Raw genomic sequence first — 26,222 nt, 5'->3', positions numbered from 1 at the left:
GTTTTACAAACGTGCCACTGAGGGGGGTTTATAAATGGGTAACATTTCTTTAAATCCACTGCAAAGCTGATTTGCAATATTTTAATCACACACCTCATCTGTTTTCTAGCCTGCAGTACCTTTTGTACTGATTCAAGCTGCTTCTTGCAGCTCAGGAAGGGAAGAGACTCAAGTGAAAAAGCACAACCAGGTCCATGTCAGCCAAATTTCCCTATTTATCAGCTGGTACCAGATAACAGAGGATGCAATTTTTGATTTTAACCACCCAGCACAAGTGGAGCTGTAATCAAACACCTGATTTGGCCTCCAGCCAAGCTGGTATTCCTGGCAAACAGCCAAACAAGTAGCTGGGATTTAGCAACAAGTGCCTTTTGTTTGCACAAATTTATGTGGAGTTTGCCCTTGGCCTGTGAGAAACAAAGCAGAGATGGTATTTTGATTTTTGATTTTGCTGTGGATTGGTTATTTGTTTGTTTTTATTTTAGTCCTGCCGCCCAAAATAAAATATAAACATGAGTTTGCCCTCCTTTATAAGGGGCTGGAGATAAAGTTGCCATTTCCAGCCAAACTGGGATAATATCAATTTCCAAGTAATGCTTTGCCAAGGCATTTTCCAGGCCACCTTGCTCCAGCACAGCCCTTGTTGAAATTCAACAGGGAGATTACTCCTCCTTTGGAGGGATTAGAGGAATTGAAGAGTAAGTGCCATTCAATAATCCCATGTAAGTATCTAATCAACCATAATGTAATTACCAGAAAGTTTTAAAAGGTCAAAAAGGCCTCAGTGTGACGTTACTTAAAAAGGAGAAGATTCCTCCTCTGCTCAGGCAGTGACTTCAAAAAGAGAAGTCTAAGAGAAACAGAATGCAAAAGTGGAATATATTTTTAATTTTCCATTAAAAACTGAGGGCAGGAGAGAGGGAACAGCACAGATTTTGTTGTCCCAGAGAAATAATCCCCACAAAACCCTGCTGGAACAGGGCACAGGCACCCTGCTCCCCAGGTAACACATAACAAGATGCTGCTCCTTCAAGTGCGTCTTGAACATGAAATATTGCACATCAAACTTCACAATATTGAGCATTGTTCATTCTCCAACAGCCTAAATAAACTGCTTTTTATAGGGTTTTTTTTTTACACTTAAAGCAACAGACAGAAATGAAGAAATATCTGAACAATCCCTTCTCCCTTCTCCCTTCTCCAGGCCTTGCAAGAGCAGAAAGAACTCCCCAAGCTCAGGACAGGTTGCAGGGGGTGGGAGAAGGGGGCAGAGAAATAAATGGCTTTTTAAAGTGAAGATTTGCAATGATTCCACCAGGTGAAGCAGCAGATGTTGCAGCCATTGACAAACCCCTGCAGGGACCAGGCATCAGCCCTGAACAGCACTTTCAAAGCCTCCAGATCATGTTCCTTTAACTGCAAGAACAGAATCCTGACAGGAAAACCCTCCCACGCTGTCCCACCTTACTTCCCAGGTGGAAATCAAGGGGACAAGGCAAACAAAAGACACCTCAGCTGCATTTTCTCCTTTTCCCAGATAAGGACAATACATCCTTTTATTACCTAGCAGGAATTCTCCCTAATTTTTCTTTTACTTCTCCATGGCAGATAAAATTCTGTCTTTAAAGAGTTGCTCTTGACTCATGTTCAGAGCTGAAGAACTGGAAGGTTTCTGCTTATTTAATTAAATTTTCAACATCCATACAAAACCGTGGAGCAGACTAAGAGGAGAAAAAACACAAGCTTTAATTTAGACCAACAAATCTCAACTGGCCACACTGGGGAAAATGACTGAAGAAAATCAAAGGCAAGCCAAGCACAAAGAGGGGAAAAAAAAAATCCCCCAATAAATGGCTGTACCACGAGTAATGGCTGGAATGGTGTCTGAGAAGAAGCAAAGGGAAGTTCTGTGCTGGAGCACTCAGTTACCTTCTTGAAGAGGCGTCCTGAGTCCTCGCTGACCTGGACAAAGCGTGGGATGATGTTGTTGAGATAAATGTCACTGAGGGTGGTGTGGTCCCTGCTCTCCCTCTTCACCTGGTTGAGCAGCAGGTTCCAGCAGTTCACTGGGGACAGCACGTTCTGATCCTTCCTGCAAGGACACAAAACAGGAACAACTGGACAGGGCTCCACCACCATTCTGGAGCTGTAAATGCAGCTGTGGGGTGGGTGGGATGCTGAGGAGAAGACAGAAAATCCACCCTCAGCTCCCTTTCCCTACATTCCCATGAGCTTTTGTCATGCAACAAACGGATCCTGCAAACGCAAGCTGCACTGTGCCAAGCACAGGCTTTAATTTTTCCCTTTGAATCCAGGATTTTGTGCATAAATCAGAGCCTGAGGGAGGGAGGGCGATGGCTCCAGTGTCTGACAGAAGGTTTCACAGTCCTGTCTCAAGAATTTGGGTCTTAACCACAATAAAAAAAAGATTTCAAGCACCCAGTGAACCATACAGCATCTGCATAGGAAACAAAACGCTGTCTCCTGTGCAAAGCTCATTATGTGAAGGCTTCTCTATCTGTCCCCAGCCACAGACAGCAGCACTCCTAAAAGCAGCTTGATTTTCTCATCTTTGAACTTTCCCCACCTTCCTTCAAATCCAGGTGGAGCCTTAATGACAGCATTTACTTCTCTGCAGCTCTGTTTACCATTCATTTACAGCACAATAATATTTATCTAGAAAAGAGTAAAACCCGTGGTGCAAAGCCCCTGGAGTAAAAGACTCTATCAGATATCTTTCCTCCTAAAAGAAATGCAGTTTAATTTCCACTGGAAAGGGAATATTTTGCACTTGAAAGGACAACAATCTCTGCTGCAAAGAAACATTGGGAAAATGGGAAAACTGAGCCAGGGCAGAGTTTCATTAGCCTTGTCATGACACCAGCAGCTGGATTTGTGCTGCAATAGGGATAATTTTAGATAAAGAGTTTCAGAATAGCTGATCTTGATGATTTTTTTTTTTTTTTAATATTTTTTCTTTTCTTTAACAAAAAATAAATTGGAAAGCTCAGGGCTGATCCAGACTGCTTCACCCACTGACTCCATCTCTGCCCTCTGAAGCTGGCAGAGCTACAAATGAAAATTACCCAGCTACAATGACGAGTTTGAGGATGAAACACAGGAACAAAAAACCCTCAAGACTCTCCACCAAAACCCTGCCTGCAAACCCCTCAGAGCCCCATTCCTGCTCCATCACCAGCAGGAGCTGTGGCTGCAGGAAGCCACAGGGATTTTCCATGGAGGAAAGGGGAGCTGCAGGAGTTAAACACACCAAGCCCAGCTGTCCCAGCCACAGCATCCCCAGCTATTCCAAGGCAGCAAATAGCAGGAATACCAGGAAAGGCTGGCCAGGGAAGTGGCTGGTGGCTGCTGGCGCCACATGGGTTGTTGACACACGCGGTGTGGTTCCACATGAAAGGCCATCCTGCAGGAGAAAATCACCCCAAAGCCCACACGCTGCCAGGATTGTCACCTTTGGGATGCTCAAGCCACACACAGCCAGGTTCTCATTTGAAATTCCTTTAATTTCTTGCTGTCTCTTGGTTTCAGTAACCCCTTCAGTGCCTTGCTGGAACGGGCTCTTGCTTTTGTACAGATGCAGTGGCAGGGAAGGGAGGCAAAACATCTCCATTATTTGCTAGTGACGATTTTCCCAGCAAAAAGCAGATATTCAAGGCAGAAATTGAACAGAAAAGGAAAGAGTTGCTTCAAACCTCGCAGGCATCCTTTAAAACTCCACACACATTAACTTTTAAAGCACCTCTGGAACTGCAGCTTCTCCACGGGCGCAGTTTTCCCAACAGGGAGCAGGAATTGTACAACTGCTCACATTAAAACCTCTCCAATCCTCAGCACAGCAGATGGCAGGGAGCAAACTGGGATTGCCATTAACCATTTTAACCATTTTAACCATTTCAACCCTTGGAGGAGCTGCCAAAGGCACTCTGCTCCCATGTCACCACAGAGGAGGATGGAAAAGGGAAATGTCAACAGGGCCTGGTGGGTAGAACCATCCCAAACTCCATCCCCACACATTCTGCAGGGTGACAGAGTCCCTGTTCACCCTGGAGAGGTAAAACTGATGAAATCAACCCAAAAACTTTAGGATGTGAATATAAACTTTCCCAGAGTGTTGGTGCCTTCACATTGACAATTTTTTGACTCAAACTTCCCCCCAGAGCAGGGGGAGGAGGAAGAAGATGCCAAGATGCAGATTTACTCCAAGCACTGTTTCTCCTGGTGTAAAGATGGTGTATGATAGTGAGTGTGGAGAGTTTATTTAGGTTAGCCTAAATTACAGCAGATCACAGCACTGGGGGCTGGCTGGCAGCAGGAAGAGGAAGCTGTACACAGGTTTTTAGGGAACCACAAATGATGAAGCCCTGTGGTTTCTCGGGTCTCATCTTGATCAGGTCCTGTGCAACTTCCACTTCAAAGGTTTCAGCTGGGTCTCCAAAAGATCATAAGGGAAGATTGAGTCTCGAGTATCTTAATTAAATTACTCATTCATACAAGGGACTGGCAGACAATCCAAGATTGATCTGCTTCAAGGCAAGCAGGGGAGAGCGACAGAAGCCAGCAACACTGAGTTGGGATTGCAAGGAAATAGGAGAAAAGTCATCTTACAAAACAGATTCAAATAAAAAAATAATCACTAACAAAATGAATATTTTTTAAAAATAAATCTAAAACCACACCCACAAACCAGGAATAGGAACCCTGCATTTCCATAAGGAGCACAAGACGAAGGAATGAATCAGATGAGAATGAAAATTTTCATTCAAATGGAGAGAAAGGCCTTGTCCAATCTGGCCTTGGACACTTCCAGGCATGGGGCAGCCTCAGTTTCTCCAGGCAGCCTGTGCAGCCCTTCCCCTCCCTCCCAGGGAGGAATTCCTCCCCAATATCCCCAATATCTCACCTGAACCCATCCCTCCTTGTCCTGTCCTGATGAAGGCTCCAAGGGACATCCCACTGTCCATGGCAACAGAAAACTTCCCTGAGCATCCTTGCTGTGAATGAGGTCTTTAAAACAACACCTGAAGTCTCCTGTTTCACCTCCTCATCTCCCCAAAATATTCACATTTTCCCAAGATGTGTCCAGCAGGCTTTTCCAAGGCTGCTGCATTCCGGGACAGTCAACTCTGCAAACCCTCAGAGCTGGAGCCAGGCCAGAAGTGAGAGCAGAGATTTAATTGTTCCTCTGAATGCAGCCCTGTCTGAATTTTGTCCTCTGGCCACAATCACAGCAACGTGGTGTGAGACCAGCACCACTGAGATGATGAAAAACAGCACAAAAATCCTCCCTGAGGTTTTCCATCCATTTCTGCCGGTCGTGTATCCCCGGCTCTCTGCATTCAGGGAGGTCACTGAATCAATGAATGTTTAATGCTTACAAAAACCTTCCAAATGGGGAATTTTATTCTGACAGGCTCAGAATAAAACGTGCAGGACTTGGTTTCAGCAAAGAGAGCCACCAAAATAGCTTATGATAATGTTTATTAGTATTAATAATAATAATAATGTAAGTGGAGCCCACGTGACACAAATGCTTTTGTCAATTCCCCCCTCACAATCTGTATCATCCCTGCTTTACAGAAATCATTTTACTTTTAGGAAGATTAAAGCTGAACTTCTCTGCAAGCTGCTCATCCACATTTGATTTTCCCTGACACAGCTTGGTGTGAACTGTAAATTTTGAGAATTACAAGCATGGACATCCATGCTGCTCCCTGCCCTTCTCTTCCAAAAGATTCCAGTTATGAACATCTGTTGTTTACAAGTGCTCAGCCTGAAGGTTGCCAGACTTATTCTGCATCTTCTACTTCAAGGCAAAGGCTGCCAGAAAGCCATCTGAATTTCATGCTGGGATATCCTGGACATTCAGCTCTCCAGCTGACAATTGCTACTCAGGATCCTGCTTCCAAAGATTATCTTGATTTAAAATATGGCCTTAAAAATAGCATTGTCTTTTCTTTTTTGGTTTTATTTTTTTCCTTTTTTTTTTTTTTTTTTTCCATTTTCTGCCTCAAAAGCAATCACTCAAGATTTGCCATGGTTTTCATATTGTTAAATGATTATTTGAATAGGCAAATGCCTCCAGGACAAAAATCACATTAAATAGGAGAACTGAAGGCTGGGGTTGGAGGTCCCAGGGTCTGAGTGCAGTGGGACAGAGCCTTTTTGGGGGGCTGGAATTCACACTCAGCCCTGCAGGGAGCCTCAGACCCAAGAGCCAGCTGTGAGATGGCTGATTTACACCTGATTTACACCTGATTTACACCTGATTTACACCTGATTTACACCTGATGCTCTGATTTACACCTCAGGCACCACAGCTGGGACAAACAGGCTCCTGGAGCAACCACAGTTACAAGGCCTGGGCTTTGAAAGGGTATCAGGAATATATATAATATAAACACCAAATATTGTGTATGGCTATTCCCTTTAATAACCTCATTGAAAAAAAAACCCAACACTTTTTGAAAGAGAAGAGGCACAGTGAGGTCTAACAGCCATGGCAGAGAAGTTAAAATCAAGTAAAACCTGGGCTGTATCCAACTGCCATCAACTCCTGTGTCACCCTGGCTAAATCAATCTGTTCCCCTTCTTCAGAGACGTCAGATGAGGATAACACACACCTACCCCTGTAAATCATTTTAAGATGCTCCAGTGAAGCTTCAATCTGAGCCCCCTTTCAGCCCAGGCCCAGCCATCTCCAGCTCAAAACCCACCTGGAAAATTCTCCTGCAAGGAAGGGCTGAGAGCTGGGTTTGTGGAGGCTGAGGAAATTGGGCTGGCTGAGCCTGGAGAAAAGGAGCTTTGGGGTGACCCAGCTGTGCCCTCCCCATGCCTGAAGGAGCTGATGGAGAGAGATGATTTACAAAGGGCTGGAAGGACAAGAGGGATGGCTTCAAACTGACAGAGGGCAGCTTTAGAAGGGATATCAGCAAGAAATTCTTTCCTGTGAGAAACTGGCACAGCTTTCCCAGAGAAGCTGCAGCTGCCTCATCCCTGGAAGTGTCCAAGGCCGGGTTTGGAGCAACCTGGGGTAGTGGAAGTTGTCCAGGGACTGGGTGAGCTTTAGGGTCCCTTCCAACTCAAACCATTCCTGTGACTCAATGCAAACATGGCCACATCTAAGAAAAACAAACCTCGCTGGGCTTTGGGAAGCCCCACGCTGCTCTTTCCTTGAAACCTGTGCTTCTTCCCAGTGTGGAGGAATCCAAAAACTCCAATTTCAGGGGTCAGCACGAAGCCTCCTGCCCTGGAGAGCATTCCCTTGGACAAACCCAAATTCCATAATAGCTGCAGAGCAGGAAAGCACATGCAAATGACAGGGTGGCTGCCTGACAGATTTCCTCCCAGCCCCTGTGTCAGGAGATCTAAAAACGGGATGTGCCACAGGGAGCAGGCAGGGAATGATACGCTACCTTCCACATAATTAGCAGGTTGTGGGGAGAGCAGGTTATTATGGGGTATTTATAGGGTCAGAGGCAGGCAATTACAGAGCAGGCTCCTCTGGCAGATGTGGAATCCCGAGGAGCAGGGAGCTGATGATGGCTGCCTTTGATCAAATGGGGGCTCCCAATGGGATTCCAGCTCCAGCATCTCCACGAGAGATGCCAGCCACGATACTCACTGTGATTCAGCTGGGGACAGGTGGGTACAGCGGGAATTGCTCCCCTATGGATCCCTGTGGCAATCTGGAACTCTTCTGACTGGCAGAGCCGGCACAAAAATGAGCACAGAAATGCTGCATGGCCAGCCTGAGCTGTGCCACTGCTGACCACACACCCAGCAGCCTCAGACTTTGTGTTCTTTTTCTCTTATTCCAACTCTTGACCAAATTTATGTGTGTATTTAGGACTCAGACCTCGCAGGGATGCTGTATTCCAAGAGTAAGGTGTTTTTCTGGCAGGAGCAAGCTGCTGCTAAAGTGAAATCAGCAGCCCTTTCCCTGAAAATCCTGCAGAATTCCATTCAACTCTGGGCAAAAATTCCACATTATAAATTCATTCTAAATCCCCAAGCAGAAGTTCTACACAACTTTGTCAAGCCAAATACAAAAGTGTTTCTGATGGGATGTTTCATATCACGTAATATAAAGAAAATCCCCTCAATTTTCACCAGAAATAACAACAAAATCAACCGAAAACACTGATCATACTGCAAATGAAAATTGTAATTCTAGACACCATCTCTTTAGTGCCATCTTAAAGGCACGTGCAGGATGTGCACAGTTTACAGCTGCAAAAACACTTTCACTCCAAAGGAAAAGAAAAAAAATCCTTCAGATTCTGAGATGGATATGCAGAATAACCCTTCCCCAGTCTGTCAAACAGCTCTGCTCTGGAGCCAGCCTTTCCTGAGGAGGCAGCACAACGTGTGCTCTAAATGAGAACCCAAGTGAATGACATCAAAGCTGTGCAGACAGGAAACTAAAATGGTGCCTCCTTAATGGCTTCCACAAAGAGAGCTGCTGCTGGAAAGGGGAAGCTGCTGCTGTGTCCCCACATCCCCCCAAACACAGCAACAACACAAACACAGGGAGAACGTCCCGACCCAAACAATGCGAAAAGTGACGCCGCGCTTTGGGCGGGGGCAGCCCCAGATGGATCCTCTCAGCCCGAAATGTCCAAAGCAGAAATGATTCAGATCCCAAGGCTGCTGCTGCTGCTGCTGCTCTGTGTTTTTCCCCAGCTGCTGCCCTGACAACACAACCCAACAAGGCTGAGCAGTGCCCCGATGGGAGCCACGGGATGGGAGCCCCCTCCTCACCCACACAGCCCCTGCTCCTGGGAAAAGGGCCTCAGAAGAACCAGGAGGATGTAAACCCATGAAACCAAATTCCATCTGCATCAGTGTCCTGGTTTAGGGCAAATTTGGGAGAGAATTGTCACTCCAGGACAATCAGTCACCCCAAGGCAGAGAAAAGGGGAAGAACATCCAGGAACAAGCCCAGCAGCATGGCCAGACCCACCTGTAAATGATGTTTCAGGCAGGAGAGTCCAGAGATTGTCAGTAAGGACATGTTTAGATTTTAATTGAGTCCCAGCAGCTCGGTGTCCAGGGATTCCCCACCCACAGTGGCACAGCTCTCTTTGGAAGCGCTACTGGCCTTATTTCCCTGCTGTTTGAAGTGATAGTAGCAGAGCTGCAACACAACTCCCACACAGAGCGTGTGTGGGATCCCAAAAACAGAGAACTGACAGCAGGGAACAGATTGGGAACAGCTTCCCTTCAGAAAAGCAAAGCCATCGACACTGAAGGAAATCCTGGCTTTGTCCATCAAATGTGGCACACAGCTTTGCCCACATTTCCCTTTTGCACATTCTCACATCCCATTCCCTATTAACAGCACACATCCTACCAGGAGTTATTGACATCAATGAGCACCCAGAAACAGGGAATGGCTTCTGTGTCCAACACAAACTTGGGGAACGTTTGGCTCTGGAATTCAGAGCAGTGCTGGTGCCTGCATTCACTCTAACAACTCTCACTTCCATTCCTGTCCTGGCAATCAAATCTACAGCAGGGAAAAAAGGGCAGAAACAAAAGGCGAATACTCTACTTGAATTGCTGGTCTTTGGTGCTCCTAGTTTTAGCCAGGAATCTTTCAGCCAACTTCTCCAAATTCCTGGAGTAATCCATCTCAATCTCTGCCTTCTTGCGGAAGAAATCCTGCAAGTCCTGCAGTAACTGGACCCGAAGCTCACACTGCTGGTCAAGGCATTTCAGCTGCTCTACCAATTGGGCACGGATCTCTGCAACAAATAAAAGCACTGCAGATTAAACACAATCCCATCACAGAAAACACCACCAAAAAACACCACAGTTCTCCAGCAAATAATCATTAAAAAATATGTTTCCTCGTTAGTGTGTCAGCCAGGCTCCTTTGTGGTGATTAACTCTATCTGCAGGCAGAAAATGACTGGGGTTGCATCTTGGACACACCAATCCCATGAAATCCATCCCAAACCCCACAGTCTGGTGCACAGCAAAGCTCTGCTGCTGAAAAGTGCATCAGTTACAAGTGTCAAGTGCATTTTTGGCATGGGGAACGAGTGGTCACTGCCTAAAAATGTACTGAATCTCAGTCTGGAAAAAGGACTGAATGCTACAATCCCCCACGTCAGCTCTGCAGATCACTTCAGGGAATTTCTATCAAATTCCTCTGCAAACTTCTCCTGATGCAGAAACAAGACATTGCACATTCTGGGGCACTCCCTGAAGGCACCAAATTCAGATTATTCAGTTTGTTCCTGAGTCTCCAGCTGGGCAGCTCATTATAAACCCAGCCATGAAAGAGATGAAGAAACCCCTCTGGAGAGCCAACACCAGAGCACTTCCCAAAAGGGAATCATCTCCAGGAATAGGCTCCTTTTCCTTTTAAAATATCTGCAAGCAACATATCTCCATCTAAGGACCCCATAAAGCACACAGATATAGGTGTTAATATTATAATGAATTTTTAATATATATTCATAATAATCACAGCATGATTACTATGAATGTCTCTACGTTAACACAACGTTTTACAAACAGTTTTCAAACATTTTACAAACGTAAAAGCTTTTCCCATTAGCCATGTGCTCTCCTTATCCCACTGATCCTGAATTTAAGGGACAGAATAGTAAAATGACTCACTCACGGTCAAACAGGGCAAGAAAACACAGCAGAAGTGTGTCAGTCCCAGCCTAAAAATGCAGAAATATTCAGTGATGCCGCCAGCAAAGGCTATTTGGCTTTTACACAGGCAATAAACTCAACATGAAATCAATAAAATATGCCCTTTCATCTAAAGGTCTTTGAGCAGTCAAACTGTAGAGATTTGCCATGGCCTGACTGCGAGCGCTGCTCCCTCCAAAGCTTTCCTGACGTGTTGTTCCAGGCTGAACCCAGAACCAGCAATAAAATTTCAGGTTTTACAGCTTTCCTCACACCTCCACGCTGTGACTGCAGGCGCCCACGACTCCATCACCACAAGGGAAGGCGAGGAGGGAGCGTTCCCCAAATCCAATTTTTTTTAGGAATCGGCGACTTCACCGCTGATTCCTGAAATCCGGAAAATCACAGAGAGCAGCTTGGCTCCTCTGGGAGTTTGTCCCTTTGCCCAGGAAAAAAAAAAAGCAACAAACAAACATCTGGACCTCCATGGTTTAATTCCTGCCATGCACTCCCAGTATCAGTTTGCTCGGATCGTGCTCACGTCTGCGGGAATGGATTTAGGGAATCCGGGATTCGCCGTGAACAAAACCCCGTATCTTTATTTTAAGGACTCCAAAACCCAAACCACATGTATGAAAACACGGCTCCCAGTCAGGCTTGCCAGAAAGAGGGGAAAAAAAATAAAAAATCTGCACAAATGTGGGGTTTTCAAGCTTGAAGATGACCTGGATTAGCACCGAATTTGGTCGTTCCAAACTTCTCAGCCTGTGGTACCCAGGGGCTTTTGCTGCGAGGAGGAAAGGGAGGAGTCATCACTAATGTGGGGGCAAAGCTGGTCAGATCTCTTTTTTTTCCTCAGGAGAGAATCTTAAAAAACCAGAAAACCTGTGTTTCTTCACCAGGAAACACAGCTACAGGCAAATACATCAACCTGAGCTGTCTGTGCACCTCTGTAACCAAAACCACTCCAGCTCCATCGCTTTCCCAGGGATGCCCCAGCTCAGGTGGGAAGAGTGTGGGGTCACCCCAGGGAGGTCTCTGCACCCTCTAAGGGTGCTGAGGAGAGAAATCCATGAGGAACCTTGTCACTCTATTAGGAACGGTGAGAAGAACGACACAGACTCTCTCAGGAGTTGATCAGGAGAATTTCTCTCAGTTTATTACTTTAGGTCTTTTTTATAGACCAATATGTGGAAAGTACAGAAAATAAACTCTTATTGGTTAGTAAACTAACACATCACCATCATTGGTTAGTGGGACTCACCACCCCTCGACCTTCTCCTGCAAGAAAACAAGGAACAGACAAACAGCACCTGCAAGGCTGTTTTCTGTCTCTGAGGATTGTTTTAATTCCTTCTCATGATTTCCCAGGCAACTTTCTCAGGCAAGACTGAGAAAGCTGTGTGGCCTGCAATTTCCACACGCTCTCTGTTTCAGAGTTAGCATCCATAGAACCTGACCCTGGCTGTGCAGGGAAGCACAATCCACACCAGGTGAAACCTGCACGCTGCATTTACCACAGCCCTGGAGATCCCTTTGCTTCTGAGCTGCCTTTGTTGTTTGCTCCATCCCAGCTGGTGTTTCAGGACTGGCAGGGCCACGGGGATGCTCACACACATCAGACCTGCCAGCATTTATGGAAAACTTTGCTCAATGTGTGCTGCACACCCTCAGCTCGTGGGGCCACAAACCCACTCAAGGATTTGCAAGGCTCTGCACGAGTGACAGGTTTAACCAGGGAAATGCAAACCAGACACCCCCATCCCACCTGAGGCTTTGCCATTAAGACTTTTTAAAGCAAAGGAGGTGATAACAGCACCAAAATTGCCAGGAAGGTGGTGTTTCCTTGCTGCCATCACTCAGTTCTCCTGATCCTTAACCTGATACTCACCTGCAGGTCTGACATCCAAAAAGGAACATTCTTCAACACAAGAAGCATTAGAAAGCTCTTCCTCCCTTTGTGTTTTCTCCTCCACCCTTTCCTCACCAAAAGGGATGTTCCCAACACAGAAACAACTCTGCAACCTTTTCAGAAGCTACTGGACAAAAGACACTAATTTTACGAAGTTGAGGACTCACTGAAAGGGATCCCACCTGAGCAGATCTGGTGTTTTCTGCTAAATACATTAAGAAAGAGAGTCAGGATTCAAACACAGCAAATTTTGCCTGTGACGCTTTTATTTGTGCATTTAGGGACTGCTCATCTGCAATTTTTTGGAAGTCAGCAACCCTTTTAGCATGGATGAACAGCAGACACCTTGTTAGAGATGACTGGGGTAGGGATGGAAATAGCAGATTCAGGCAGACCGTGACCACCCACCCTCCTTGGTGCCTCAACTGATGGATTTGTTATGAGGGCAACAACCCAGCAAAACTGGATGTTCTTTGTTATAGTTACATATATTGTTGGCTTTTTGCAAATATTAAAATGAATATTATGTGTATAAGAATGGAAATTTTTGTTGTGTTAATGTAGTTTTCTTTATTTCTGTTATTGATGAAACTTAGGAATAGTGGTAGAATACATGTATGTTAAGCTATGACATAGCATTAAAACAAAAACTACTTTTGTCTGTATAACCCAAAGACTGAAAAAGATAGCTGGAGACACTTTCTTTTTCCTTTTGTAAATATCTTATCCAGATGAAGACAGCAGTGACCAGAACTCTGGGGGGGAGGAATTTATTGCATTTCTGGTATCAGAGAATGTAAATCTCAATGGTGCCAAGAAGATTGATCTATTGGGAAAGGGGCAAGAGAAAACTAAACAGAAGAACACCAAAGATCCTAAGAAGAATGTCTGAATATGTGTGAGAATTTATGGATATGTGGTAGGGTTCTGTTTTTAAGGGACAATCCTTTGTTAGTAAGGTGTGCTCTCTTGGCTGAATGCAGAGACACCCGGCCAGATCTGTATATTTTACTTTATTTTTTTCTCCTAATTGTTTTTTTTATTAAACTTTTAAATTCTATAAAAATTATGTGAACCTCGTTTTTCACGTTCTCAATTGGAAAACCACCTCCTGGAGCAAAAGGAGAACTACAAAGGAGCACTTCCAAAAAAACCAGCAGCTCTCAAGAACAAGATCAGCAGAGCACGAGTGTTTTAATTAGAAAATCACAACACAGCTCTTGGCTCTGGAGCTGGGACACTTCACACACAGCACCGAGAAGCAGCAACTTCTCCTTCAGTGTGAAATGCGATATCAGCACTTTTCTTTATAAATAAAGGCAGTGTTTTGGAGGGGAGCAGTGACAGCTGATCGTGCTCCCGAAGGGAACAATGAGCCATTCAGGCCTGGCTTATCGAGGCCGTGGCGCTGGGCCGGAGCGAGGCAACCTTGCTCATCTTTCAAACACACACCCCGCAGTCCTCCGCCACAAAATAAAATCAAGAATGCAGGAATTTCCTGAGGCTTTCCAGAGTATAAAGTGTCTGCTTGTTTTCCCACTGCTTACACAAGCAGAAGGTATTTTTTTCGGCCCTGCTCCGAGCACATCCCCTGGCGGAGTCGGGGCCGTGCGTGCTCTAACCCGGGGGTCACCGAATTACACGGGACCTTTTCATGTCTCCAGTCACAACAACCACTCCAGCCCTGAATCCACTGCTTCTGCATCTTTTAATTTGCACAGGTTATTAGGTTAACAGCCACTTTAAACACCAAAAAAAGCCTTTCCCTCTGCTTTCCTTTAGAGCTTGGCAATGCCACCCACGGCGGTCGATGAAGACAAGGAACAACCTCCTGAAAATTCTGCTCCAAGGGTGAATAAGCACACGTTGAATTCAAGGTCAAGATGCCGGTGGCAAAATTAGGATTAAACACCAGGTATTTTTATTGCAAGCCTTGCCCTGTATTGCTGAGTTCTGCCTATTGTATTTCAAGCTCACGTGGCTGACAGCTACATAACGCAAACACCCTCAGCGGCCACACAAAGTTTTCCATCCGCTTCAAACAAACCATTTATTCGTTTCCATCACCAGATTATAAAGTCACCTGGGTCACTGAGGGACAGATCATTGTGTAATTCTGGACAGCTGCATCACCTGACTTTTACCCATTCTGCAGCACCTTTTCAACATCCCATGGAGCATGCAGGAGGCAGGTCCAGCTCACAATGAATTCAGAGGGTAAGGAAGGATCTTCTGCCTTCCAGATTTTAGTCCCATTTGTCATTCCCCACCTAGAGCAGCTGTGGCTGCCCCATCCCTGGAAGTGTTCAAGGCTAGGTTGGATGGAGCTTGCAGCAAGCTGGAAGTGGCTGGAATGAGATGAGCTTTAAGGTCCCTTCCATCCCAAAGCATTCCATGATCCTCAGCATCCTCAAACTCCACCAAACACAACAGATTTCTGCAGAGCTCCTGGCAAGAATTTGTGTTTTCATCAAACAATTCCACCCGGGGCAGGGGGATATCCACAGCGACTGGGGCTCTGGTACAGCACCCAACATCCACCCTCTGAAAAACAATTTCCCAAACTCAACTTTTTAAGGCTTAAGCGTCCTATGAAGTTGGAATACGGAACCAAATCTTCTGTACCAACTTGTTCATTCTCCTACAGGTCACGCAGTGACCTCAGAGCCCAGAGCCCTCCTTCAGGGACTCTAAACAACGTTCCTGCTCCCAGCAGGACCATGTCCCTCCCTAGGAAGGGTTTCAGCTCTTCCCTGGGTAAGCTGGAACCGCTCTGGCTGGATGGCAGCAGGGTGAATCACAGGCTGCCAGCACAGGGCACCAGAGGAGGCACGAGCAGCCCCAGCTGCTGCTCAGTATCTCGCCCATCTCTGCATCCACACTGCGGCTTTCCCAAGGAGTCCCCGCCCCATCCCCAGTGCCACGCTGGATAAAAAGATGACAAGCTTGGGAAAGGAGTGGGATGGCAGCAAAACAGAACCACCAAGCGCCAGCTCCCGCCCAGATGAAACAGAGAGGCTCTCACCCACACGGATCTGCTGCCCTGGGCAGAGCCCAGCTCCAAACCCAGCTGTGCCTGGTGGTCCCGCACCCATCCCCATCCCTTGGCACTGCCACGGGACCTCAGCACAGGCAGGAGCCAGGGCACAGCCCAGGGACAGCAGGATCCAGCCAGGAATGGGAATGGGGATGGGAATGGGAACGGGAATGGGAACGGGAATGGGATTGGGAATGGGATTGGGAATGGGGATGGGAATGGGAACGGGAATGGGATTGGGAATGGGATTGGGAATGGGATTGGGAATGGGATTGAGATTGGGAATGAGATTGGGAATGGGAATGGGATTGGGAATGGGAATGGGATTGGGAATGGGATTGGGATTGGGAATGGGAATGGGATTGGGAATGGGATTGGGAATGGGATTGGGAATGGGATTGGGAATGGGAATGGGATTGGGAATGGGATTGGGAATGGGATTGGGAATGGAATTGGGAATGGAATTGGGAATGGGATTGGGAATGGGAATCCAGCACGGGGTGAGTGGCTCAGCCCTACGAAGGGACCACGCTAAGCTGCACACCCAGCCCAACGCAAACTCATATTTCAGCCCAACGCAAACTCATCTTCCAGCCTCCCCCCACAACACAGGAAAGGCAAGAAAAGCCAAAATGAATTACATCTCCACTTCAGACAAAGCTGGAAGAGTGGTTTTAGATCTTGTGCCTCATCCTTTTTCAATCCCCATCTCCTGGAAGCTGCCACACACTCGGGTGCTGAACATCAGAATGAGATGCCCAGGAATCCACCTCTGGAGACTCCATGGAAATCAAATTAAAGATTGCAGCTGAGTTTAAAGCCAACACCCCATTCACTTTCCAAAAGTTAAAACCATCCAACCCTACAACTTGTGAGTAAAAGCAATAACTGTTTAAATATACAAGTAACTTTCAGAGAATGTGCTGAATCACATATTTTGACATATTCTTACCACATCACTAAATTATTCACATTTCTCCTGCCATCACATATGAGAGGCTGTACTCCAAGAGTGAAGGACTTGGTACTTCTGACTATTTTTATTGTATTTTTATTGGTACATGATTACAAACAGGGCTGTGACTAATGACAGGCCCTGCCCAACAACCCCAACATGTCTGTGAGGTTTAATGACTTAGAAAAGCCTTTATATATTAACAGCCAGAATTCCAGGGAGCAAGCTGTGTGTCACCAGCCAAAAGCTGTTGATCATCACAGCCTTAAAAATCTCCCTGGTAATCTAAAAGCTCAGCTTTGAAGTGAAAATGATAGAAGAGGAGGAAATACAGCCTTTTGTTTAAGCCCAGAGCCAGGAGGGAGATTCAGGTTCACAACCACTGTAAGCCCTGGAAAAGGTAAATACTCTTTCTCCAGCCAGATATTCCATTTGAGAAGTAATAGCAACGGGTAACACAAACTGACAAGAATCCCTTTGTAGTTATAAATATATAAACAGAGCTGGAGGTGGTGGGAGCTGAAATTCTTTCCAACAGAGATTGATGAAATTGTTTGGAGGTGCAAGACGAGCGCTCGGAGATTTGCATTAATGAAGTGAAAGGAGAGGACGCCAGACGTGCTTAAAAGCAAAAATTAAGGCTGGTCTCGGTCTCAGGGAAGAACTGAGGACATTCAGCTTTTATTTCCTCGCCTACACCCTAAAATGTGTGCATCACTAATTACCTGGGGCTCCCAGCTTTGCCAGGCACCACACAAGGGCCACTCACAGGAGCATCTGCCCTGGGTGATGCCTCCAGCAGAGCTGGGACCTGGAAAAATTATAACTTTAAAGAATCCCACTGACCACAGCCAGCCTGGACACTGGTTTTCCATATCCACACCAAAAAAACCCAAACACACCACTCATCTGATATTCCCAAACTGATGGGAGGCTTCAGACCTGCAAAGCTTTTAAGCAGACTCAAAATTCTGCACTGAACCACGCAGACAAAGTTGCCAAGGTATTTAATCCATCCAGTATTCAAATTAAATAGTTCAATGTTGGTTTTTTTTTTTCTGTCTAATGAAGGTTCCCTTTGCTATCATCAAAACACAGCCCATGCTGTTGACTTTTGGGGAGGATGTTTAAAACCAGAACCCAGATTAAATTCCCCTGGGCAGGGATTCATGGCCCTAATTCCAACAGCAGAACGTGAGCAACTCCTCAAAACAAGCCTGATAAGAGTAACATGTTTGAGTACATCAGGTAATAACAGTCTATTTTTAGGTGCTACAACTGTTTATTCAAAAGAAATTAAAGTTTATCAATACACTTCAAATAGCCACGTGCAAACAGCAGGAGCACTGCAGCTCCTCCTCCCCAGGAAGTTTCACAGCTATTTTAGGATTGTCTGTACTCATTTAAAGGTTTTCCCCCAACTGACACCAAGCCAAAATATAAAAAATAAAACCTCAGGCAAAGCTTTGCTTATGCTTTCCCAATTTCTGAATGCTGGAAAAAACACCATGGGCAAGTAGTAAAACTACATTTTATCACTGTTTTGCAGCGTGGAATTACAGAATAAACAATTTAAAAGTCATTTTGACACATGGACTATTATTGCAATCAAAGACAACACACATACACATCCCCCAGTTCATATTTTCAAGATTCAGAGAATAATTTGAACTAAAAAAACTCTTTGTAACCTCCTGTAATGAGCACTCTGAATGTTGTGTGGCCCTGGGAGGCAGGAATTGCTTTGGGCCCACTAAACAACCTGAAATAATATGTTCTCCAAACAATTTTTTCATAGTTATTTCAATGGTTTCCTCTCCTGCAGGGTGACAAAGCCAGCACTGCACAGATAGCCAAAAATTTGGTGAATATTTTTAATATAAAGGGGTTTTTTTTCCCTGCTTTAGTTCCCTTTCTGCTTCTGACCCAGGGCAAACCAAATCTCCCTGAAGCACCAAACTCAGGTTATTTCCCATCAAACTCTCCTACTGCTCATTTACACCTTTCTCTCTGAAAGAAAATACTCTTCCCTCAAACCCTGCTGTGTTAATCATTAAAAAAAAAAAATTAAAAAATAAAAATAATTATAATTAAAAAAGGGTGTTATCAGTGCAAGGAGCTGGAGATGTGCTCCCAGTTATTCATAAAAACAGCAGTAAGGAGTGCAAGGAGTAAAACTAAGCATGTGCTGGACACATTTTCAAATCAAATTCCTCCTGATTTCTCACAAAACCAAGGCTGGTTATGACTAAAATGTAAAAATATGAAATGTTTCTGGATCCCTTCTGAGAGGGAGGGCAGGAGTGGGGATTTCCAGCGGGTGTTGCACAAGGATCACACTCCAAGGATGGGAAATTTAACTCCTGCTCCTCCACCAGCCCCTGGACCACCCTAACCCCAGCACCCTCCACTTCCAGCCCCTCTTAACTCTTTAACACCTTAAACAACACCAAAAAAAAGCCACCAAGGAACAGAACACCCAGTTTGGAGAAGGTTCCTGAGCACTGATCAACCCTGGGCCTCCCCACGGAGCATCGGAGTGCAAGAATGAATCCAAGTGCCCCAAAAGTGTGGGAAATGCAGGAACAGCCTGCAGGAAGCAAGGGTAATAATTCATTTACAAGCCATGAGCTGCCTGGGCGTGGGGAGGGATGGAGGGAGGGAGCCAGGGCTCTTCCCTTCAGAAGAGGATTTGAATGAAGAATGTGGTGTGCTCACAAAGCACCTCAGGTTCCTTTCTACAGGGAGAGGCTGCACTTGCTCTCGACAGAAATATCTGTTTATTCTAGAATGAACCCAGCAGGAAAAGGCAGCAGAACAGGTCCAGGAGACAAAAGCTGAGTTAAGATGCTGCTGACCCCGTGCAGCTCCAGCTCCTCTGCTCAGGAACGTCACAGGGGACAGCTCTGTGCAGGAGCTCCTGGAATCACCTGCAGCAGGAGCTCCTGGATCCATCTGCAGCTCCTGGATCCATCTGCAGCAGGAGCTCCTGGATCCACCTGCAGCTGGAGCTCCTGGATCCATCTGCAGCAGGAGCTCCTGGATCCATCTGCAGCTCGTGGATCCACCTGGAGCTCCTGGATCCACCTTGAGCTGGATCTCCTGGATCCATCTGCACCAGGAGCTCCAGGATCCACCTGCAGCTGGAGCTCCTGGATCCACCTGGAGCTCCTGGATCCATCTGCAGCTCCTGGATCCACCTGCAGCTGCAGCTCCTGGATCCACCCACAGCTGGAGCTCCTGGATCCACCTGGAGCTCCTGGATCCACCTGCAGCTGGATCTCCTGGATCCACCTGCAGCTGGAGCTCCTGGATCCACCTGCAGCTGGAGCTCCTGGATCCACCTGCAGCTGGAGCTCCTGGATCCATCTAAAGCAGGAGCTCCAGGATCCACCTGGAGCTGGAGCTCCTGGATCCACCTGCAGCTGGAGCTCCTGGATCCACCTGCAGCTGGAGCTCCAGGATCCACCTGGAGCTGGAGCTCCTGGATCCACCTGCAGCTCCTGGATCCACCCACAGCTGGAGCTCCTGGATCCACCTGCAGCTCCTGGATCCATCTGCAGCAGGAGCTCCTGGATCCACCTGCAGCTGGAGCTCCTGGAATCACCTGGAGCTCCTGGAATCACCTGCAGCTCCTGGATCCATCTGCACCTGGATCTCCTGGATCCATCTGCATCAGGAGGAGCTCCTGGATCCACCTGGAGCTCCTGGATCCACCTGCAGCTCCTGGACCCACCTGGAGCTCCTGGATCCATCTGCAGCTGGAGCTCCTGGATCCATCTGCAGCTCCTGGATCCACCTGCAGCTCCTGGATCCACCTGCAGCTCCTGGATCCACCTGCAGCTGTGTCAGGGGGGTTTGGATGGGTATCAGGACACAGTTCTTGCCCCACAGGCTGCTCAGGCACTTCCCTCTCTCCAAAACACATCCCTGGAGCAATGGGTGCCAAAACTCTTGGTAAAACAGCCCAGAAATACGTGGCTGTAGTTTTCTTTCCCCCCAAATCTCTGAAGCAGAAAAGTGGATTTTAGGGATATGGGAAAGGAAAAAAAAAAAATCCTTTCTTATTTTAAAACCAATTCTGGCACATTTCTCCCAACCCCTGCTTTTAGCAGCTTCTGCTGTGCTTTCCTGGCTTATTTTAGAGAGTTTGTGTTTGCAGCCCTTCACCTCTGCTCCACACTGTAGTAGCTGTTTAGTAGCCACAACTCCATCCTAAAACCTTACACACATCTTCCTCCTCAGCGTTAAGATTTCCTCTGCTGCTGCTGATTAAAACAGAAGTTAAACAAGGGCTCCTTTGGCCTTCCAAAATTTCTCCTCCAAGAGTTTCAGCTGTGCTGTGTCAAATATTGTGAGGGGTTTATTTTAACGGTGAAACAAGCCCTAAACTGAAGTGAATTATTCATCAGAAAGGTGTAATGTGATCATTATTTCTGGCACTTCCCATATGCTCTCAGTGCCTCAGTTCACTTCAGGAATCCCAATTTCAGCTCTCTGCACATCCCCAGAGTGCCACATTCCAGTGCTGCACACACAGACACATCCAGAGGCATCCACAGCAGCATCCACACACACACAGACAGATGAAATCCTCCACAGTCCTAATTATTTCTTCAGGAAAACAGTCCGGGGATGGATCAAATTCCCCAGACCCAATTCCCAGCTGCCTCTGCAAAAACTTAGTTAATTTGATATTATAATTTTTTATTTATCTGTCAAGGGTGCTCAAAGTTTGGAAGTGCTAAAGGAGCTGGGATGCAAGAACCCAGAAACAGCATTAATATGAAAAATCACTATTTCTTCCCAATTCACAAGACCTCAGAGTTACTGCCTTACACACCATTATTTCATGCAAAGTAACATCAAGCATATTTGTCAAATGAATAAAATTGCTGGAACAAAAGTGGCAATTTACAACTTACATGCCTTAATCTCTTCAATTAAAGGAAAATCCTTTGGTGAATTATGTCAGATATTTAGAGATACAAACAGAATGATTAATGCCGGTGTCTAATTGAATTTCACCTCAGGATTTCTTTGCCTCCCTCTCCTCTCTGGTACCTAACACGTTAACATGAATAAATGATTGAGAAAGAAATGAGGAGAGGAACAAAAGGGGACATGTAAACACTCCTCAAGCACAGCACAGCAAACTCAGTTTCAAAATCACTTCCAGCAAGCTGCCAAATTCCAGGGCTGTCTAAGACAGTGAGAGGAAAGTCAGACACACATGGGGTTGGTTTTTTAATCACATGGACAATTTTCATCCTTGCTCTGTGTTAAAAAGAACCAACACCAATTTACCTTGAATATTTCCTAAAGATGCAAAACAAAAAAAAAAAAAAAAAGGAGACTAGGATGAGGCTTCATTTTAAAATCCATTAATTCTATAAGAGTGAAAGATAACCTTGGGTTGATCCCACCATTCCAGAGGCACCCTGCAATGAAATCCTGGGAATGAAGACCCTTCCCTGGTGCCACCATCCCTTCCAGAGCAGGTGAACCCACCTGGTCGGTCCCGAGAGAGCCAGCCTGGGGCAGGCCAGCAGCCCCTGGAGCTGGAGAGCTGAACCATGAAGGATCTCCTGGGGCTCCTCCTGCCCTTCCTTCCCTCTGGAACAGCAGGAGAAGCTCTCAGTCCATGGAGGAGGAGGAGGAGGATGGTGACTGTCCCCAGGAGTCAACAGGGTGAGTCAAATAGAGCCGCCAGTGCCTCCCTGCCAGGCCCTGTGTGAGCCTTTCTGGGAGGTTTTCAGGGCTATTAATTAACCTGAGCATTCCAGGGGAGCTGAATAATGAGCATCATTACAGACACTTCCCAGCTGACTTGAACAACATCAAAAAGGCCCAGGTTATTTGCCCAGGGTACCAGTGGGCAATGATGACAGAGCTGGTTTCCTCCAGAGCAGCCTCTCATTTTCCCCACCAACACCTGCCATTAAAACACCCTGTAAAATCAAAGGAACTCCTCCTTCAGCCATGATAAATCAGTCTTAACTGTTTGCATAAGAAATCAAATTGGAGCATTGTTTTAATTCAGATATAACACACCTAAAAGCCAGACAGGAGCCTAATTGAAAACCACAAAACACATTTATGTTAAAAAAAAATAAAGCACTCCAGTCTCCCTGGTGCTCTCTGGCTCAGTCTGTTCACATTCCAAAGGAGTTTGCAGCAGGAATACTCAATAAAGCAAAGCCATCCCAAGCAGGATTTTCCTATCCAATCCACAGGACTAATTCCTTCAGGTATAAATATTCAGCTGTGTAAGTGCAGCACTGCTGTCTCAAAAGGAACTCACATTTTACTCCACAGCACCTCTTGTAAAGGAAGAAATGAATATTTGACAGAGCCTGCAAAGCTCAAATTATGTGAATCATCATTTTTCTATCAGTTCATTGTCAGCTCCAGCAACACCCATTAATCAGCACAGCTTAGACCAGAGCCAGAAGAAGGAGATGCTTATTTTTCATAAGCCTTTGTCAGAGAACAGACATTAAAATTCAGGTCCTCCCTTTTACACACACACACACGTGTGCTTTATCATTTAGAAACCATTTGAATTGCTCCAGCATTTACAATAAATGACTCAAGGTTCAATAAAAGACTTTACTACTGTTTGGAAGATACACAGAGTTCTGCCCAGTCTTTGCACAGTAGTAACTTCTACAATAAAATTAAAGTCTTCATCTGAATTTTTTTCTTTTCCTCTCTGATCCCATCCTAGTTCCCCTGGAGAAAAAAAAAATCACCTGGTTTCCAAAAAAAGCTTTTTCCAAAGAAACTGAGGTGCAACCCACCACACAAATTGCAGCCACGCACTGGGTGTCAAAGGGGAAAAAATCCCCGTGTTTTATACATATTTATATAAATGAAACTTAGAATAATTTGAAGCCAGAGTATGAGACACAGATCCAGGCATTAATCTGGATTCCCAGCATCAGCTGGATAACAGAGTTAACACAGTATTCCCTGAAATTAAGCACTGTGCACTGTATTTTCCATTCAGGCTGAGCCTGGCAGGAAAAGACTGCTTTGGGTCTCCTCTGCACAGGTCAAGCTTGACCTGAGCCCTGATTAATTCACTTCATTTTTCACTTGCTTGGTGTCACTACACCAGCACAGTCTGGTCCCTAAAAAACATCACTTAATAAAAAAAATAATTTATAAAAAATCCAAATTTCATAGAGTCACAGAACCCCAGGCTGGGGTGGAAGGGACCTTAAAGCCCATTCTTTTCATGGGCAGGATTAAATTGAGATTTCTCAAAGCCACTGGGACAGGAGGAAGCTGCAATGGGTGTGATTTATTTACCCTGAGCATTTTTGAAGCCCCAGCCATGGGGCAGAGCAGCCCCTGAAGGAGCTGGGGGCAAATTCAGGGGCAGCTTAGTGAGGGAACTTTCTCCATCCTCCTTGAGAAAAAAAACACTGAGGTAGAGAAAGGAAACTTCCTCCAGAGGTCCAACCAACCCTGCAATATCCATGTTTCTCAAGCTCATTAATACACCAAAAATAATGGAGCATTTTGTTTGGGTTTAGGGGTTTTGTTGGAAATATCTATACTTGGCAAAAGCCTGTGTCAGGGAGGTCTAAAAATATTATCTTAACAATACTGAACACACAAATAAATGGTGTAGTAAAACCACCATTGATAAAGTTACACGTGTAACTTTCAATAAAACTTATTTAAATTTGATTTATACACTGACAACATCTCGGATAACTTAGGAAATCCAGTTATTGGCATGGCTGAATTATGAATTATCAATACACGACATTTCATTAACTCTTATTACTCGTTAGGTGTATAAATCATTGATGCCATTAAGCTGTGATTGACATTTGTAAATTCTCATGGTGGAGGACCTTTACTGTGCAGAGACATTCCTGTGAAGAGCCAGGACAGATGGGTTTGTTATCACCATTTAAAATCCAACACTTTCACAGGAACATCAGAATAACTTACAGAGGGAAATGAGCAGTGAAAGCTTCAGCTGCTCTGCTCCTATTTTTGTTTTTTAAAAGCCTGAATGGTAATTTCCCATTAACATGAGAGATCTGTTTTTTCACTCCTATAAAGCCATCAACTCTCCAAACAGAGTAACCTTATCAAAGCAAGCCACTGCACCTTCCAGTCTGACTCACACTGAGACCATCTGGACAAAACATTCAGACAAGAGCTTTAAGAAAAAAAAAACAAAAAACCAGAATCTTGAAACAAATTGCCAGACAGGATTACACAAAACGATCTGCTGAACGTGTTAGAAAGAAAAAAAAAATATATATCTTTAAAAGCAGACAGAGGGGAGGAAATGTGGATCCTTCTGGGATCCACTTCTGGCTTATCTTTTCACCTTGCAGCTCCAGCCATAAAAACCAAGAGCAGAGAGTGCATGGAGGGGTTCCAGGCAGCCCTGAGGTGTCCCCAGGGATATCAGAGATATCAGAGATATCTCCAGAGATATCAAAGGATCACTGGCAGCTCTGGGAGCTGCTCCTGTCCCCTTCAGCCAGCTCTGGACCTGCCTGGCCCATCCACCAGTTGCTCCCAGTTACACCAGCAATCCCCCAGCACCCACAGCGTGCTGCTGTTCCCTGGGACCAACCAGAAAGCAAAAACCACTCAAATCTGGGTATTCTTGCTCATTTCTACCTCAATTTGCCCCGATAGCAATCAGCAATGGCTCCAGCTATTAAATAACCCCCCCAAATCTTGGACTTGATTATCCAGGGGAGTTTTTATCCTTTATCTGCCAAAGCAGACACGCTGATCCAGCCAAGGCACTGGATCCAGCTCGTTGCACATTTGCCTTTCCCATTAACGAGCCCAGAGGTCATTTGCCAAAGGACACACAGATAAAGCAGACGAACTTTCCACTACTCCCCGACAGCTTAATTACTACCCAGAATCTGGAGCAAGCCATGACAACTCTGCATTCGTTTCCACATTTCATTTTTATGGCGCTCCAACATCTGCAGAGGATGCTGTAATTAAAAAGGAATTAAATTATGGTTTAAAAAAGCACCAACAAACCCTGGACACAATCATTTGCCTGAAGAACGTGGATTACACAGCAAGTGCAGATGCTCTGCAGCAAGAGTCAGGGTGCAAGCTTTAAAGTCCTGAATTCCACACGCTGCAGCAGCCAGGGGAGACTAAAATGAATTTTCAGAAAAACCCCTGCATTTCACAGGGTACACTTGGCTGGAAGTGTGATCACTGCTGGACTGGGAATTAATGAGATAAGCATAAGGCATCCATCCTTGCAGCATTCCTGCATCCAAGTAACCCAGACAGAAAACCAGAGGGGTAAAACCTCCCTAGAACAGGATGTCCAGCTTTTCATCTCCTCAAGTGTAGCTAAGAAACCACTGCATGGGAAGGAAGTCAAGCCAATCAATCTGAAGCCAGCCTGATCCTCCCCAGTTCCCCAACCTGAAAATCTTCATTTTTAGGCACGGTGACACTGAGCAGCCTTGCAGATGATGGACAGAAGGACTGGGCTCACACAAACAGCTCCACACTTGCAGCTTGCATCAGCCACAGCTCTCAGAAATGCAAATTATCTCCCTCAAACTCGAACTCGAGAGGCTGAAGAGGAAGGAGTGGAGGTGCCTGGTGACAGCAGCTGCTTCCCCTGT

At 45.7% G+C, this 26,222-nt stretch overlaps 1 protein-coding gene across 4 annotated transcripts in view; it reads right to left on the bottom strand.

Moving 5' to 3' along the window:
• The window catches only part of SRGAP2 (SLIT-ROBO Rho GTPase activating protein 2), a 104,644-nt gene that overhangs the window by 61,517 nt on the left and 16,905 nt on the right, over positions 1-26,222 (bottom strand). For 3 of the 4 annotated variants that reach the window (XM_058855682.1, XM_058855683.1, XM_058855685.1), the window contains exons 3-4: positions 9,575-9,767; positions 1,930-2,092 (exon numbers count right to left, since the gene is read on the bottom strand). In XM_058855682.1, coding sequence (XP_058711665.1) covers positions 1,930-2,092; positions 9,575-9,767 — 356 coding nt within the window. The remainder of the gene's footprint in view (positions 1-1,929; positions 2,093-9,574; positions 9,768-26,222) is intronic. The other variant, XM_058855684.1, reaches the window with a different exon arrangement.

This window comes from Poecile atricapillus, chromosome 23 (genome assembly GCF_030490865.1).
Source record: "Poecile atricapillus isolate bPoeAtr1 chromosome 23, bPoeAtr1.hap1, whole genome shotgun sequence".
Taxonomy (NCBI): Eukaryota; Metazoa; Chordata; class Aves; order Passeriformes; family Paridae; genus Poecile; species Poecile atricapillus.
The sequence above is the reverse complement of the archived record's forward strand: the minus strand, read 5'-3'. Positions and strand labels throughout refer to the sequence as shown.